Raw genomic sequence first — 18,179 nt, 5'->3', positions numbered from 1 at the left:
GGTTAATAATGTGGTGTTGACTGTAAAAATACACAGGTGATGACATAAGATAACAAGCACAAATCTGTTGAGACAGGGAACAAATGCAGACCAGCATTCACTGTGCTGCTTTAAGTGTCTCTAATCTGTACAGTTACAGTCTACTTAAGGCCTGAAATTTGAAGATATTGGAATGTATTACCTGTAAAATCTGAAAAAAAGTTAATTTTTTTAGGCTTCCAACTCTGTCATTTGAATCACACATGACTAACAAAATGTATGTAGAACAGTGATTTACTTCTCTGTGTGCTTGTAGACAGAGGTGGTAAAGCAGCCTCAAAAGCAAAAACAAATACAAAACAAAGACTCAAATACAAACACAAATACAGATACTGAAGGTACCAAAGGTGCCCTTGGTTTATTTTGTTTCCTTTTTCCCTACAGAATATGGTTACAGCACTGTTGCAGTTTTACTTATTACTATTGGATCTATGTTTGGTACAACCCTCATTTTATTTAACTCCTGTCAAGAAATCTATACACTCATTTTACAGCTGTTTGTTGGTTTGGCTGTTGGGACTCTTTCTGGAGATGCATTGCTACACCTTATTCCTCAGGTAGGTAATACACTCTTTTATGTTTTTGAGATCTTCACACAAGCACTTACACACACACAGTCACACACATGCACACACATTCACACATGGAGGAAAGTTTCATTTAAACTTGGCTAATGATAATCTGTTTAAAAATAACGCTTTCCACGAAATCTGTGAATCAACTATCAACATTCAAATTACATCTGCAATTTGTAGTTCAGAGAGAAATTCCAAGTAATCAGAAGCAGAATTCAATAAATGATTAATACAGAGAAAATAAGGTATCTATTTTCACAAACAAACAAACAAACAAACAAACAAACAAACACCTTTTCAGATAACCCAGAAGTTGTGTGAAAGTCAGGTTCTCTAAAAATTCTTTCCTGAGGGAGTTTCTTTAACACATGTTGGGAAAAATTGTTCATATGTTCTACAAAGCATCAACAGTTCCCTCAAATACTTCCAGAGGTCTAGGGGCTCTCAGCCAAGTTAATACTGCTGCCTTAAACTGTAATAACATGAATGGTACATTTTTTTTCCTAAATTCATAGAATAAATTCTAAGAATAGGATAGCATGAAAAACAGAACCATATTTTCCATTGTGTATTCATTTATTTTTGACTGAGTCTCCTCTGATATGACACAACTATTACAAGGAGACTTCCACTGGTCCTGTAAAGAGATCTTCACACCTTCACACGAGATTCTGGTCAAAATGTTCTTTGTACTCTATACATGATCTCTGGAAGATGGACTGAGAGAGTGGTTTGAGGAAGGCAATTCTCAGTGAACATCAGACAAATAACTCCCTTTAATAAACACCTTTTAAGTTTGAAGGCAGTCTTCACCACTTTTAAGTGATATATCCAGTAGCTTTTAAAGTTACTCCTTCCAGAAAGGATGCAAAGAAAGGCTACTACGCCCTTCTGCTGGGGAAAAAATTGAAGCATGCTCATCTTCTGCTGGGGAAAAAATGGAAGCATGCTCTTCAGCAGAAAGCCTTAAAGATTATTTTCAGAATGACTTCTGAAGATGAAGTAACTTTTTAGATTGTAAAGATCAAGTAACAGCCAAGTAACTTTTTAGATTGTAAAGATCAATATACTCCAAAAATATATACTCAAAAATGTATAAACGACAATTTCATAAAACTGTTTCTGAAAATAATAGAGCTTTCAACACTGAAAGATGATGAAGTGTAGTAGAAACTCATGATAATTCATTTAATCCATCTATTATTCAGCTGATTAGCTCAAAACAATTTAAAAAGGTGGCAAATTTGGGGAAGAAAATGAATTAATATTCACGATGCATTATTCTAGGAAAAGCACTTTGATTTTAAATGTTTTGCTTTATCTGTTTTTTTAGACTCTTGGTTTGCATAAACATGAAGTACAAGAGGTAGAACATTTCTATGAGGGGAAAGAATATATATGGAAACTTTTGGGAATAATTGGAGGAATTCATGGATTTTTTCTGATAGAAAAGTGTTTCTTTCTTTTGGTAACACCACATGACCAGGTACAATTTTGTACATTTTATCCTTTTACAAATCAATTCTATTTAGAGATTTTACAGTTTGAAAAGTGTTAAGTGTTAAGTGTGGAAAACAGTTATCACTTGTATGAGTGAAATGAAGCTTTCTAAACTATTCCTACCGGACTGACCTTCAATTTCTATTTTGCTTTGCTCCATAGATTTTTTATGCTCTGTGAATGTGCTCCATATATTTGTAACTCAAAAAATTAATTGAATGTGGTCTGTAAGCATACTTTATGGCTAGCAGTGGAACAGGGGAAGAGTCTTTGTCCATATGAAATGGATCATAATCATTTACTCTAGTCTAGGTTTGAAGAGGAGAAAGACATAGATGTAAGCACAAGATGTTTTAAAGATATCTTAATTTTTCCAAATGGTTTTTGACCCCTATCCCAATGTTTTTGAAAATCCAATATAAATGTTGCGGTCAGTGGAACCCAATCTTATATTAATAATACCTCCCTGCTCAGTTCCATGCTTATAGTAATTCTCTTATTTTATTTCAATGTGGCTGATGTCTGAAAATATAACTATGCACAAGGATATAATGTAACACAGTGTGATGGCTCGTTAAGTTTCTCAGCATGGGAGATTATGTTAATGTCTCTTAAGAAGGCTAAGCCTCTGCTTGTTTTGTTTTACAGAGTGTTTAATGACTGGCCCGATTTATATATTTAGTACTGAGTCCCTGGTCCCCCTGTCTTCGAGTTTTCCATAAGCATAATATGAAAAATTAATAGAATGAGAATGTTTTGATAATATTGATATTCACTTTGGTAAAAATAATAGTTATTATGTTACATACTTGGAGAGAATTATGTATCATCATCCCACAATTTTTTTAAACATGTTTAAAACATATTTAAATGTGTAACATATTTAAAATGTGTAAACATTTAAACAATTTTAATCTTCAGCTTTAAAATGAAATAAATTTCAACAAACCATTATGGTCATTTATGATCTCTTTGATTCGACTTTTTTTTTTTTTAAACCAAATAAAGATTAGGAGATGCAGATGCCAACCAACAATCTTTTTTTTAATAGTTGTTTTGAAAAAAAAATAATTCTTATAAATGCCAAACTTTCACAAAAGTCTGAGAAAGACTGCATCTGTGTTCATTGGGTTTCGGAACTAATTGCAAAGCATCTTCATTCAGCAGGGCCTTTCTTTAGTTAATGGGCACTGGGAACATTCCCATGATCTTCCAGTGGAATCTGAATTAAATGAACATTCAGTCAGAGGCAAATCTACTTCAACCATACAGTTGGTAGGTTACCAATGTGAAATACTTCCCTATTTTTATATCCTTCTTTCTCTGCTCCTCAACAAAATGAACCAAATAAATATAATAATCAATATTATTTTTCAGTCTTTATTGATTTGTCTTTTATTATATGACATGATTGAAAGGAATCTATAGATTTTGGAGCTTAAAATAAGCTTTTACAGAGACTTTTCAAACACAAATTTTTCCAATGACTTCTCTTAAGTGTTTCAGATTAATATAACAATACACTTCCCGTACTACCTTTTGTTGAGAATTTGTACCAAATTCTTGAAGATTTCACTCCTCTCTTCTTTTCAAAAACATCCTATATATAAGGGCAGACTCTCCCATGGGAAAAACTTTAGGATTTTCTGCAGTGAGAGCTAAGTTTACAGTTACTGAACAGAGGAAATCTTGGAATGTTCTTGAATATTTTTTCCACAAATTTGAAGAGTAATACAAACAAGCTGGATATCTGGGAAGAGTGCTTGCCTATAAGAAATTACGTAATTTCCTCTCCATCTGTGGAGAGTGTATGGACAGATGTATCTTTGCAAAGTAAAGTGACTCATACCTTTTAACCTGTTTTCTCTTTTTCCAACCAACCTCTTCAGTTTATATGTAATACTTTGATGCATAGGTTTCTGCTTATTTAAGTCAAAGATCATCCATAGTGTTAACTCCATTTTAACAAAGCACTTGTGATGGGTAAGAGTCTCATATCTCTGAAGCATGGTTGGGAAATTGTCAAGTGAATGCAGAGCAAACAGCCTAGAGAAGAATGTTTACTAATTTGTGAGCCCTGTCATAGCTTCCTGTTTATGGTAATGAACAATCTAGTCATTCCTTTCAGCTGCAAGATCACCCTAAAGTTATGTATATCACATGAACTAGCCTGACTTAGCTAGTTTGTGCAAGAGCAGCCAATTTTTCAGAACCATGTGAGTAACAGTAAGAAAAACACTGATCAACTAAGAAAAGCTTATAAATCCTTCAGGTCAGTGATTAGTCTTGCAGTTTTGACTCAGAGTTCAAAGAAGTGGCATGTGAATAAATATTATAGGAGAAGTGAAACAGTTACTGGAATTCATATGACTGGCTGCAATCATGGGAATTAAAGACTTTTATTTTTCCTTTAAAATCTAGAATTTAAAAAACAAATCCTTTCTTTTCCCTCCTCATGCCTCTACAGCACAAATCCCACTTCTCAACCAACCTAGTACCAGCCAAGAAACATGTTCTGTTTTGCAGCCAGTACGCTATAGTTTTTGGAGTGCTTCTTGCTGACCCTAACAAAGCACTTTTCTGTGCTGTTGTCCGTTGTTGACTCTTCACTAGCTGCCAAGCTGTAGCTTTTTTTTTTTTTTGGAGGGGAGGGAGGGGGGAAGAGAGAAGATAGTGATTAGAACTAAGCCCCAGGAATCTAAGGGGTCAGAGGGAGAGATTCCTCACCTTCTTTCTTCTCTTTCAACAATCTCTCAGTCTTTGTTAATTAAACATTAGGGCTGATGCATCAGTTTAACTATCTGGGGTAGGGACAAAACTACTGTCTCTTTCCTCACATGAAATAAGGCTAATTTTCATTCCTCATAGTGGACTGTACTCATAAGCTATTATGCTTGACCAGGGATGCCTGGTGCCAAGACAAAGACAAACTGACAGGCCAAGAGGCAGGGCACTGGAGGTTGTGCCACTCTGAAGGGAAAAAAAAAAAAAAAATACCCCCCCTTTTAATTTTTTTTCCCTATTTTCTGAAAGTGTTACAAGAGTTCTGTTTGACAGAACAGTTTTCAGTCTCAATGTAAACAAAACACATCCTGATGGACTACAGTTTAATAATTGCATATGCTGTGTTTTCTGCTTTTAAAATAAAAGCCTTACAAACAACAGGAAGAGCAGGGAAGGAGGACTCAGCTACAGTGCTTGCAGCTATTATGAAACCTACCTATGATCATCTTTTTTAGTCTTGTGTTTTCACAGAGCAAATGTGAAGAACATGGAATACCAAGGATATTCTGATATATACACATTTTTCCTTGGAAATCCCATAGACACACTGTCCACCAGGAAACTACAATCATCCTGTTACGAAAAAATTGAAAGATAAAGTTTGAATTAAGATGTTCTTTTTAGTTCTGCATTTGGCTTGGATTTTTGTGTATTAAAACAGAAACATGATTTTTGGGGGTTACAACAGTGCTTATGAATGTCTTTCTTCTTACTTTAATTAGACTGTAATCTTTTCTGATCAAGGGAGGTTTCTTTTTTATGTCTCTGCAGTATCACATTGTCAGCACTCAATAAATAATCCTAATGATATCTATGCAAAAAGTAGCAGCTATCTTTATAAATATAAATGCATGAATTTATTTGATATTTTCCTATATTTGTAGCATCAGCTGGAAGAGCCCCGTAACACTGTTCATCTTTTCCTTTTTATTAGAGAAGCCCAGAAGATTCTGAGGCTACTGAAGTTCCTCCTGACAGTAAGGTGATCAGCACAAAAAGTTAGTATCAATAAAAAGGCTAGGCAAGCAATAAGAGAAGTCTTAAGACCTAAGATGGAATTGAAAGTGTGAAGTTGGCTTAGCTCAGTGTTTGCTATGTGCACACCACATCTGATGGTGCTTGGCGACATAATTAAATCTCTGCTTAAAGACCTTTACAGCTGCCAACTCTGTAATTGTGAAGTTCATTAATCTTACAATGTCCATGCTTTAGTGTTTGTTTACTCACCGTTCCAAACTACTTTTTCTAAATCCTTTGCTTAAAAAGAAACATTCAAAATTTAATATAAACCAAATAGTTATAATTGAAAACTTTGATGGGGTCTTTACTTTTAAAGGTAGTGTAGTTATTTTGTTTTGTTTTTCTTTTTTTTTCCTTTTTATTTTTTTTTCTTCTTTTTCTTCTTTTCTTTTCTGCTCATTATACTAATATAATTCTGTTTCCTTCTTCTCTTACATGGTAAAGCAATAGCCCCTTTAAACTAGAAGCGGTTTATTACACATATAGAATTCTGCACTCAGAATGGCTCTCTGGCTCTGTTTTAGGATAACCAGTGTTCTTCAGAGAGTTTCAAAGTAATTCTTATATTCTCTGTTTTGGTGATATTGATAAGTATTTGCTTTAAACTCTTATTCAAAACTTAAAAAGCATTGGTGGGAGTCCTGCACCTATTAGCTTTATGAAAATTATGGAAGAGAATTTGCTATGAGTATCAACCCTCTTATTAAAGCAGAGAAAATAAAGTTAGGATTGTTTAAGAAGAGGCTTTGTAGAAATAGTTATGGTAGTAATTTGATAGTTAATAGTTAGACTTGCAGCAACATAATTCAGTGAGATAATTGCTAGTAGCAAAGTTGCTTTAAAATAGGCTGAAAGTAAACGAAGAAAAGCATTCAGATTTGTTTATATATGAATCTTAACTTTCAGTCAAGTAAGTTCACTATGCTTACATTTGTAATTGCTCTATCATGTTAACCTGACCCCTCTGTTATATTATAGACAATGCACTGGAAAGACTTCCAGTAATTATACTATGTCTTTTTCAACAATCACCTACTTGAGTAAAAAAGACTAATAATATCTCAGGGCAGACCCTGATTTCATCTTCACCGGTGCTTATTACAAGTCACAAACTTAATGTAGTGCAGCAATCTATTACTTCTCTGTAACTCACGTTCTGCACTATTGATTATAAACTGCCTATAGTGTTTAGAAAGAACTGTGCAAACTGGGGACATCCATGTCTGGCTCTGTAAGCTGGCAGGAAAATCTAACAAGCCTGCCAATTTTTCTGAACCCACAGAGCTCACAGGCAACTGGGCAGGATTTTCTGAATACAGTTGTTAGGCTTTTATGTGCAGTGTGTTGGTTTTTCTTTTTTCTTTTTATTTTCTTTTTATTATTTTTTTATAATAGCCTGAAAGCTTCAGTTCTAGCCAGTCTGTGTAAGAAAAACATCTCCCCCATCACCATAAAATTGTCATATCTGGAAAAACATTGCTGAAGTAAAACCTTGTAATAACAACAGAGCTGGTTCTGCATACATCCTTAGACTGTCATATTATGTCTGTGTGGGACCAGGAAAAAACGTGATGCTTAAGATCCAAATTGTGACCCTGCTTTTTCAGTCATAAAAGTAACCCTCTGCAAAGTGTGCTGTCTATTCTGCATAGAGGTAAGGTGGATGAGTTTCCTGGGAGGCATTAGAAAGCCCTGCTTTTAGGATTGCGGATAAAATAGCGGTGCCTATGAAACGTGTTGCAAAGCCTAGACATTGAGCCTAAATATTGAGCTTCATTGCTACTTGAAGAGATATAATCCCTCCCCATGAATCCACTCAGCATGCTACCCAACTGTCTGGATTACAGGCTAGACAGAGAGACTGTCCAATTCCCTAGCTTGATTTTAGTACTTGTATCACCAGTAGCGCCTTTCCTCTCAAGAAGTCTGGTTTGATGTTGTGAGCATCAAATGTGCTGTTCCACACTAAGCTCACAGAACAGTATGGGAAGGAAAAACAGCCATCTGTGTCCAAGAGTGATGCTGTAGACAGGAATACTATGAGCCTAACTGCTATTAATTGATTGGAACAAAAGTTAGAAATGAGCATGCTGTGATACTGAGCTAATAGTGACACTCTGGGGCTTATTGCCTTTCATCTCTATTTTTCCACTTAATACAATCTCATAAAAAACAGACCCTGAAAAACTCAGTATTGAAATGCTTTACAGTATCAAAACAGTCAGCTGCATGAGACTTCATCTTCATTGCAGTTGTGCAATTCTGAGAGTGATGGTGGAAAAGCTCCCAATTTTAAGGAAAAAAAAATAATGTAGGATGCAGGAAAATTTGTGTGAATTTCACCAACCAAAAAAAGAGTATGGAAACCCTTAGGGTTTATCACAAGATTGGACTCAAACTGAACTCTAGCTTTTAGTCCAAAGAGTTGACCTAAAAAAAGAAAAAATAAAATAAAAAAAATATCTTCCTGGTATTTTAATTTCTGAATTGTTCTACAATCTCCCTTTTCATTTCAAGTGTATTGAAGGAAGTACAATTTCAAGGACATAACAGATAAGCACAATTGTCTTCTAACTGTTGTGACTTTTCATGATGTTATATGTGAATTCATAAATAAATAAATAAATTTTAACCTAGCAAAAATTACAATACTTTTTTATGTTTAAACTTCTGGGCTTTTTTTGTTGTTTGATTCTTTTTCCTTTTTCCTAGGTAAGAAAATTAGCTTGTTAGCAATAATGGTTCTGGTAGGTGACAGTCTTCACAATTTTGCTGATGGTTTGGTAATAGGAGCAGCTTTCTCATCCTCAACAGAAACAGGTGTGACAACGACTATTGCTATATTATGCCATGAAATTCCTCATGAAATGGGTAAGAAATATGTATGTGTATTTTTCCTATTTCCTGATTGGCTTTGTAGTTACAGCTTTTCCACACAATTCTTTCCTGTATGATGTCAGTAGAAATTGCTTATAGCGTCATGAACTTTAATGGGTGAGGTGGAATGTATCAGATGGGTATATGAAGAGGTTATGCACTTCTCTTTCCCCTCCACAAAAAGAAGAGGAGACTTCTGCCATAATTCTTGGCTACCGTCTCATCTCACCTTCTTCAGATGTAAATGGTGTCAGACCTGACTGACCCTTTATTCTCATGTCTATAGAAACAAAAAGATAGTAAGTTGTGAGAAAGAGCCATGTGTGCAAAAATGGGCATTCCTGACACAATGGGCTATCTGAGTTTTCATATACAGCAGAGCTATTTAACAATGCAACCTTTGTGCTACCCTCATTCCTGCTACTAATCAAGAATACCAAGATAACAAAAGAAGATGTATGACCTATTTTACTAGCAGACAGGACAGTAAGATAGTTCTGTTGAAAAATTTCCCCAATTATCGCCTTACTGTAAATCTTTCAACATGGCTGAAGTTCCTGATATTGTGCTGATGAACATATATATAATGGCAAGACTGAGTTGAGAATTTTAGGTTCTCCTTCCTTCCTCTCCCCCTCCCTCCCTTCCCCTCTCTCTCTCCTTTCCTCCCTCCCTTCCCTTGTAAAAGTACTGAATACCTAACTCCAAAGCCAGACTTTAATTCTGGTGCAATGGTACCACAGTGTCTAAGTCATATTTCCACATGGATACAGAAAAAAAAAAATAAATCTATTGCTGTGGACCCCTGATAAGATCATTTAATTTACAAGGAAAAATATGGAATAGGATTCTGATATATAGTTTAAAAAATCTAAAATCAGTGCAATCAATCAGTGAACTCAATCTGGAATCGGGCAGACGTAGTTTTTTTCTGACTTGCAGCACCTGTAAAACACTCAAAGACCTTGTAAATATACTCACATGATTTAACTGGCAAGTTCCCAATCAAAAAAAGATTTAGAAACTCTGGGAAAGCATGTGACTTCACTTTTGCATGTATCCAAGTTGGAAATATCACAGAACATCAAGAACTAACAGAAGCCACTCCTGTATACTGTATGCTATCTTTAGGAACAGCTAAACAAATACTTTTTTTTTTTTTTTTTTTGGTTGAGTTCATAACCAATTCTATAGAAATCTAAGGGCAATCCTCCATCCTTCACTGTCTTCTTTGTACATATCTTAATTATTTTACTTCATGTTTTATTACAAAGAATCCTACAAATACATTTATGAGCTAAATAATAATTTTTCTGTCTTATTTTTTCTCTTTGCAGGAGATTTTGCTGTGCTACTAAGTACTGGGCTCCCCACAAAGATTGCAATTTTGATGAATTTTATAAGTGCACTAACAGCATTCTTAGGGCTCTATATTGGCCTTTCTGTTTCAACTGACCCATGCATTCAAAACTGGATTTTTACAGTTACCGCTGGAATGTTCTTGTATTTATCTTTAGCAGAAATGGTGAGAAATTCTGTCTATTGTTATACTTTCCATTTAACATATCCACATTACAGATGAGTGTCAGATGAACTTAGAGGGAAAAAAATATTCACATAGGCTTCTTGGGAAGAACACATCTGCCATGTATGTGTACAGGGCTTAGATCAATAGTCTGGTTTTATTTGGTGTCACTGCCATTACAGGTGTGATTAGTAATAAAAAGGTGAAATAAAAGCTATAAAAAGAGTAATATATGAGAAAGGCACAGAGGACTTTTAAAAGAGGATTTATATATTGATATAAATCGATATATATTTAGGTCTGGAAGAATTGCTTAAAGGTAAATTAAAATAACATTTTAAAAAATTGAACCTGTACTTTTTTTTTTGCCCTTTTTTTTTTTTTTTTTAAAATCTTATATAACTATAAGATTTAGATAGTTATATAACTATAAAATTTAACTTGTATATAACTTATATATCTATAACTTTGTTATATTTGGTCACATTTTTCTTGGTACTTTTTTTTTTTTTTCCCTCCGTATATTATTCACCCATTATTTCAACATGAATTTGTAGTTTCTGAACTAAAATACAAGATGCTTATCCTGTGCTCTCTGAGGCCTGCCTTTCTATCTCAGAGAGGTTTGGATGAGTTCCTAAGCAATTAAAAACCTGTTATATTGTCTATTTTTTCATATTTTCCATCACTTTTTATAATGCCAGTTCAATAACAATGATCAAACTATAGAAAATAAAATCTGAAGACAAAAAAAAAAAAATTGGGAGAGAGAATTGGGAGAGGTCTAAGGGCTGTGGAAGAACATAGTGGAGTCACTCATGCCTCTGGACACATCATTTATTGAAGAGATGCCTAAATGTTACACTCATAACAACACAGACATTAATTACCTTGCCAGATTATTATAATTTTAAGTGTCACAAGGCTCTTTAACTAATGTTTGTTAAGATAAATTTGTTTTCAAGCTTCTGAACAAAGACTGAGTATATTGAGTCATTAGGTCCAGAGGTTGAAAAAAAATAAATGAAAAAAAAAAATAAGAGGTTTCTCTCCTCATAAACTGTTACCATGCCTTTCCCAAGTCTGGCTGTCTCTGTTTTGTTTACTACCACCCCTCATCTCATGCCTATGATATCATTTCCCAGGTTCAGAAACTATACTTGAAACCTCATATGCCATGTCAGTATTATAACCCATTAAAAAATCTACTTGTAATCATTGGCCTTAGACCTTGGGTGTTTTATGGTCCATTTTTTTCCTCCTGTAACATAAGTAATGTGAATATAAAATGCACCTAAGAGCTTATGAAGGAACTGACTGAGGACTGTGGATGTGTCAACTGTCCTGACTGAGGTTGTGAATAGCAGACAAGAACATTGTGTACCAAGATACCATTGTGTATCTTCTTCTGACACAGAGAAATTTGGAGGTGAGGTTGCCTTCCTATTGAATAATAGACATGGATTTATTAACTTGGTTAAGGACTTAGTCATATCTTTCCTTCAGAGAAGGATCAGGAGGATAAAGTTCCCAGAACAACACCACATTTTTTTCCCAAGTCTTCAAAACAATGTGCCAGCTGTAAAGCCCAAGAAAATACACGAATTTACGCAGAAAGAGAGCGCACATTTTTTTCTTGTTCTCAGGTCAACACTGTAACCTTGTTCTTGATGTGAGGAGAAGGAGAAGGAGAGAAAGAGAAAGATCTTGCTTCTCTCACCTCCCTGCTATGAACAGTAGGGTTTCCAATCAACTTTTGAAAAGTTCTTTTCACTTTGTGAAAAGAACTGCTATTGGGTTGTTCATCTCTTTGCCAGAAGTGCAAGTACTAAGTATCACAGATATTTTATTTCAAAAAATTCCTCTGGCATGGCAGGAATCTATAGATCTGAAAAAAATCATATGTTTGTATAGTACATCTCAAAAGATAATCAGCCATGCTTTATATATTTTTCAATTTTCTGCATGCAAATAACTTTCACTTTCTGTTGCATTCTCATCTACAAACAGCAATCATCAGTGTTCCTTCCAAAGGTGCACAAATACCTAAGGGTGTGCAAAGCATAACAATAATTTTCAGAATCTGTTTTATGGACTTTCACATACTTCCATGTTAGTTAAATAAGACTGAACAGTTTCACTGATCTCTGCATTGTGGAACATTGAGGGATATGAGATGGAGGTTCAGTCACAAGACAGCACTGTGAGATTGCTGCACAATCAAGATTGCACAAAAGTACTTTTGTGCTTAACTAAATAATTTTCATTCTTAAAAATGGCATTCTAGTTCCATTAATAAGCAGCATAGACTAATCATTTTAAAAATCTGAGGGGAAGGACAGTGGATAAAATGATTTATAGCCTTCATCATTTTTCCCCAAGGAATTTTGCAAAATTTTTCATCTTCCTAGCAATTAGGGAAGGTAGAATGGAGGAATGTTTTGATTTGCAAATGTGTATGCACAGGTGAAATATTACAATGTGAACTGATTGTTGGCTTCAAGATATGCATGTAAGTAAAAGCCCGTAATAATCTTGTCTTTAGATTCTGTTTAACCAAAATTAAATCCCCTGAAAAGCAGCTTTTTTATGAAAAGTATAATGAGATTTTTATGTTTGCCCTCTGTTTAGAGGTCATAACTATAATCATATCATTGCACTATTTCCAAAGATGTTTTCATCAAAAGCATATCTTTTCTTTAACATTCATTTAATCTGAAACAAAACTTGAGACACCTATACATGTAACAGAACAGACCAACTCACTCCTAATGAATTGTTTCTTTGATAAAACATGTCCTCTTTTCCTCTTGAGAAACAAACCTGCAAATCCTTAATCAGTCTTTAAAATGAGTATCTATGAAGTAATCATTATGGATAAATATTTATGAAATCACTTGCATTGTATTAAACCCTAAGGGCTAGGAGATCATTTCTGAGTGATTGCTCAAATCCTATAGGATTATATAGTTACTGACCAAAAAGACTTACTGTCTAATTTGAAAGGTGGAAGATAGAAGCAAGAAAGAGAATAAAGGTATCAAAGTAGTGTGAGCTAGCCAACCACTCCATGAGGTACCTAATTGAAGTATTCTCTGACTAACCTTAAACTTATCTTTTGGATTTTGGCGTCAAAGGAGTATTTTCAAAGAGGCTTATTGTGCTGTTGTGGCACAGCAGCACAGCTGTACCATATGTGCCCCAGCTTGGCAGAACTCATGTTTAACCAGCCCATGGCTTAGAGCCCTCATTCCTTCATTCAGAATGGTGCTTGCTGATTCTTCCTGTACTCACGGATAAAAATATAAGCTGAAGTAGGAATAAAGTAGTCCTTCAGTTAACAGTGACTCTTTGGCCTCAAACAGATTTCAAGCTTTAGCAAGTGTGATGGCATCCAACATCTTGGTTATGGTGCTATTAAATTCTGGTGTTGTGCATCTGCCAATTGAATAGTCTTATGCTCCCCAACTGGAAGCACTTCCCTGCTGTGCCACACACATTCTGTGCATGCAAGTTCACAAAGAATAGGGGAACCATCAATGATACTGTGGCAGCAGTTGGCTTTTATTTTCAAAGAGATAAAGAGGGATGTCACACTAGGTAAGGCTATAAAAATTATCTGTGCATTTGGTAATAAGCACATAGGTTAGGTGGAGGGAGTAGAGATCTACACTGGACACAGGAATGATACAGCCTGTGGAGAATTACTTTTTTAAACTTTCTTAGCAACTTATTTTACCCTGTGTATACCATAACTCAGCAGTGACACCAATAACAGAAAATAGTGACTTTTGCAGTGGAAGGGGGAAAAGTTTCCTCTTGTACACGGTCAGAGAACTTGTTCATCCATGTACTGGGGAAGAAAATAAAATAGACTGATTATAAAGATAAATTAGAAAGAACAAAGGTCTGGACTGAAAGCCTGGATTCAGGCCTAAGCTGTAATTAACCATTTTAATTTATATACAAAACAAAAACCACATGCTCTGAACACTTACAAGATGACAGTTTAGATTTTGATTTACATCAGAATTCTGAGGTGTTTACATTTGCTCTAGGTTAAATGCTTCTGAAGCCCCTTAAATATAAATTAAATATAACTACATGAGTTTTTAAGATGCACATTTGTAACATAATTTAAACTGCTGCCCAGTAGTTTCAAAGATCTAGGGCTTCTGCATTTGCCTGTTATTTTTATGCAAAATGTTAAAGTGTGGGCAGACTTTTCACTCCAATGCCTTCATCTGGGCTCACTCCTCTTTCCAGAGAAAGAGGAGTGCCAAAGAAGCAGACCCAGAGACCCCACTCTGAAATAGGTGTAAATGTGCCCCATCAGCCTCCTTGCTCAGCACCACTCCACTGTCTCCCAGTGGCTGATGTTACAACGTGTGTGAGGAGACTCTAAAAGAGCAAAGGAAATAAGTGGCTTCATTCCAGCACAGGCTGTGAGTGGAGCAGGAAGGCAAGGCAATGGGAGAGTGCCAGGACAACTCACTCATTTTTTTGCATATTTTGTTTTGAAGTTCTCAAAAAAACAGACAAAAACAAACAAACAGCAACAGCAAAATAAAAATTAAAAAGTGCAGTGCCAGGCTGTTACTCTATCTTTATTTCCAAAATGGATGTGAAAATAGCAGCAGTTGTTGGTATCTCCCTTGGTGTCCACAATACACAAAGCATGAATACTAAGAGAGTCTGAGCCCGAGGCATTATTTTCACAGGCTCTATTGAGACATACTTTTTGTTTAAAACTTTGATAAAAGATCATGTATGGTGGAAGGTCAACGTGTAAGTAGCTTCTAATATGATTATAAACAGATGCTGCTCTTTTACTTGATTGAAAACTTTCATAGAAAAATATTAAAGGTATTTTCTTTCTAGCATATTAAAAAAAAATAAAAAATCTGCTTTCTACTTATGTACTTACCAAAGCCCAAGTAAATAGGAGCTCTGCCAGTTATTTCAGCAAGAGCAGGATTGACCCTATATATAGTACAGAAACAAAATAACTCAAACTCATTTATTCCCACAAAAGGGAATCACTAATTTTACTAAATAAGAATTTCCTTACAGACAGCTGTATAAAATTACTAAAAACTATTGAGAAGTTAAGAAATTTTGTAATCTCATTTATATTTCTTTTTGGTATTAGTAAAAGAACCAAAATGGGTAGAATTTTATTAAATTAAATATTTCACTGTCAAGATCTGTGTCATTACAATGTACAGAACATGTAACAGATTAATAGCTATATTCAGAAGCGCAGTATTTTGAAACTCTTTTTTTTTAATGAAGTTTGTCTTGTTTTCCCATAAGACTTTTTTCCCAGAGATGAATATATCTGGCTCTCATTCTGGTGTCTTATTCTTTTTTTAGCTTCCTGAAATGACTCATATTCAGACACGGCGACCCTGGTTGATGTTTCTCCTACAGAACCTTGGATTACTATTAGGCTGGCTCTGCCTCTTACTTTTGGCTGTATATGAACAGAAAATTAAAATATGAGTTTTCCATCGGAAATCTTGAAGTACCACTTACGACAGTGGATAGCATTATTCACAGTTTTGTCATGTCTGTTATAGTGATATATAAATTAAGTTGTTGGTATTTTTATATCTGAACAGTAGATAACTATTTTACTTTATTAACTTATTGTTCAGATTTTTTTTTTTTTTTTTTTTTTGTAGACATGAATGTTTAGAATTATGTTTCATTTGTTACTGAGTTTACCAGATCCCATGCTCAAACTCACAGGAGCTTTTGATTAGTTTTTATTAAGACTGTTCTAGCTGAATGCTCTAAGTGATCTCTGCCAGTCTGATTGAAGAAAGAATAAAACACTTTTATATGCAATAATTAAAGTGGACTAACCATATTTGAATAATTTGAAACAGAAAAGTTTGTTGCCTCATAGTATAAGGAATAAATGTATTTACATAAAGCTAAAACGCATAACAAAACTAAACTGTTAAATGCATACAGCAATCTCTGTATAGTATATTCATTATTTATTTTGCCATCATAATGATCCTTGGTAGTCATATCTCACTGGTCCACTGTAGTAGGTACAAAATTTTGAGTGTAAGTGCTTTTCTGACTGTTGCATAGTTTGTCATACATGTGATGGAACTGTGACACTCAAGCACTGGACCATAATAACTGTCATAGTAACCACTTTCTGCATTATCCTACTCCTGACAGATGTTTGAGGAAGATTTTAAGAAAAGTTGAAAGGATTTCTTCACGAATATCCCTTCCAGCCTTCTCAAATCAAGGGATTCCTTGAGCCAGATGTTGCTTTTGAGCCATCATGTTTAATAAACTCCAATAGTGCCTTCCAGCCAGCAATTAGCTTATTCATACAAATACGATGTGCATAGTGGAAAGAGCTTTTTCAATTGTCTAAAGTGTATATAGTTGTGCTCTCTTAGGGTCTGATTCCTCCTAACTGAGTGATTTTTGTGTAATTAGTCCTCTTGATTTTATGGGAATTCTACGTAAGTTACAGATGACTCATTTAATTTTGTGTTACAGAATCAAGCCTGAAACAAATATATAGATTCTGTCCTGATTCTGAGGTGCTGAGCAGCTTCCAGGAGGAACTGAGCAGCACTCAGCTCTGTGATTTCTATTATTAAGATGCCATTTTTTGGCATAAGGAATCCTCCCCTACCTAATTTACGCTTTTATTGGAAAGTTGAGGTGCATTCTTTCTCCCTTCCTTCATGTGTGTTAATAAGGAGAGCAAGTTACAGAACAAACCTATATTCTTTATTCAAAAGGGTGCATACTTTTCTTCTTTGTCTTAATTAATCCTGAAAAACAGCTACATTGTGATACTTTTTGACTCTCAAAATGTTTTTTGCATGTATTTGGCAGCTTCTATTGAAGGTACAATATTCTCATATTACAGAGATCATACTCTATACTAGAGCGTTGTCAGTTCTTAAAGGCTTCATGGGCACCACACTACCTTAACATCAAAATTTAAAATAAGTGTGATTTTTATCATTTAGAACAGCCTGGGTTTGTGGGCTTGTGGACTTCTGGTCCGTCACAGGCCACCCTTAGGAAAAACACAAAAATCATTTTAAAGGTAGCTATGCACTCATTTTCAGTGCCTGTAAATTATGGGAATCTCTAGCAAATACCCTAATGCACATCTAAGTGTACATACACATACCTTCAAAAACCTTGTCACAAACAATTTATCCAAGGTCACACAGGAAGTTTCTGTGTGGCTAGGGAAATGAACCAAGCTGTTTAAAGTCCCAAAGTAAAATACAAACCTGTTTTATGTAGGTGTGCAAATATTATGACTGCTTTTTTCTGTGAGTTTAACTTTGAAAGCTGCCTAGTCAGCTAAGGAGTCCTAGCTAATGCTTCTCTTTTCAAAGGTTTCATTTTTCAGGAGTTTGTGCTTGTTTGTAGGAAGGTAAGATTTTTTTTATTTTTTTTTAATGTTTTTCCAGTATTTCATCTGTTTGTATTGGCATGAATTCAATGACCTTCAGCTGCAGCAGTCAATTCAAGCAATAGAAGGACACCACTGGACGTAAGCAAAATCTATTCTTGTATCAGATGGTGCAAATGAATATTGGAAACTTGTTATTTCAAAGAGCAGAATTACTGTGCTTTGTTTATATATGCTTAATGCTCACTAGAACAGGAAACAAGATTACCAACATGATCATGTTTTGGCAATATTATTATATTCTGAAATATTTTTTTATCATCAATGTGTCAGAGAGAGGTCAAGTAATTTCTGGCAGTGTGTTCTTTACAGTTGCATACAAGCATAGGTTCACGTCCTGAGGAGATCTGGGAGCATACTGCATTTACATAAATCCATTCAGAAA

General features: G+C 34.8%; 1 protein-coding gene across 1 annotated transcript in view; it reads left to right on the top strand.

The window, feature by feature from the left end:
- SLC39A12 (solute carrier family 39 member 12) overlaps positions 1-15,825 on the top strand; it is a gene marked incomplete at both ends in the record, with an annotated part of 32,533 nt that extends 16,708 nt beyond the window's left edge. The window contains 7 exons of the mRNA XM_084283140.1: positions 424-596; positions 1,948-2,100; positions 3,282-3,389; positions 5,833-5,896; positions 8,631-8,789; positions 10,133-10,320; positions 15,697-15,825. Of these exons, the coding sequence (XP_084139266.1) occupies positions 424-596; positions 1,948-2,100; positions 3,282-3,389; positions 5,833-5,896; positions 8,631-8,789; positions 10,133-10,320; positions 15,697-15,825 (974 nt within the window). The remainder of the gene's footprint in view (positions 1-423; positions 597-1,947; positions 2,101-3,281; positions 3,390-5,832; positions 5,897-8,630; positions 8,790-10,132; positions 10,321-15,696) is intronic.
- Positions 15,826-18,179: the final 2,354 nt, after the last annotated feature.

This window comes from Netta rufina, assembly GCF_964035555.1.
Source record: "Netta rufina genome assembly, chromosome: 2".
NCBI classification, from domain to species: domain Eukaryota; kingdom Metazoa; phylum Chordata; class Aves; order Anseriformes; family Anatidae; genus Netta; species Netta rufina.
Note: the sequence above shows the minus strand (reverse complement) of the source record. Positions and strands in the feature narration are given on the sequence as shown.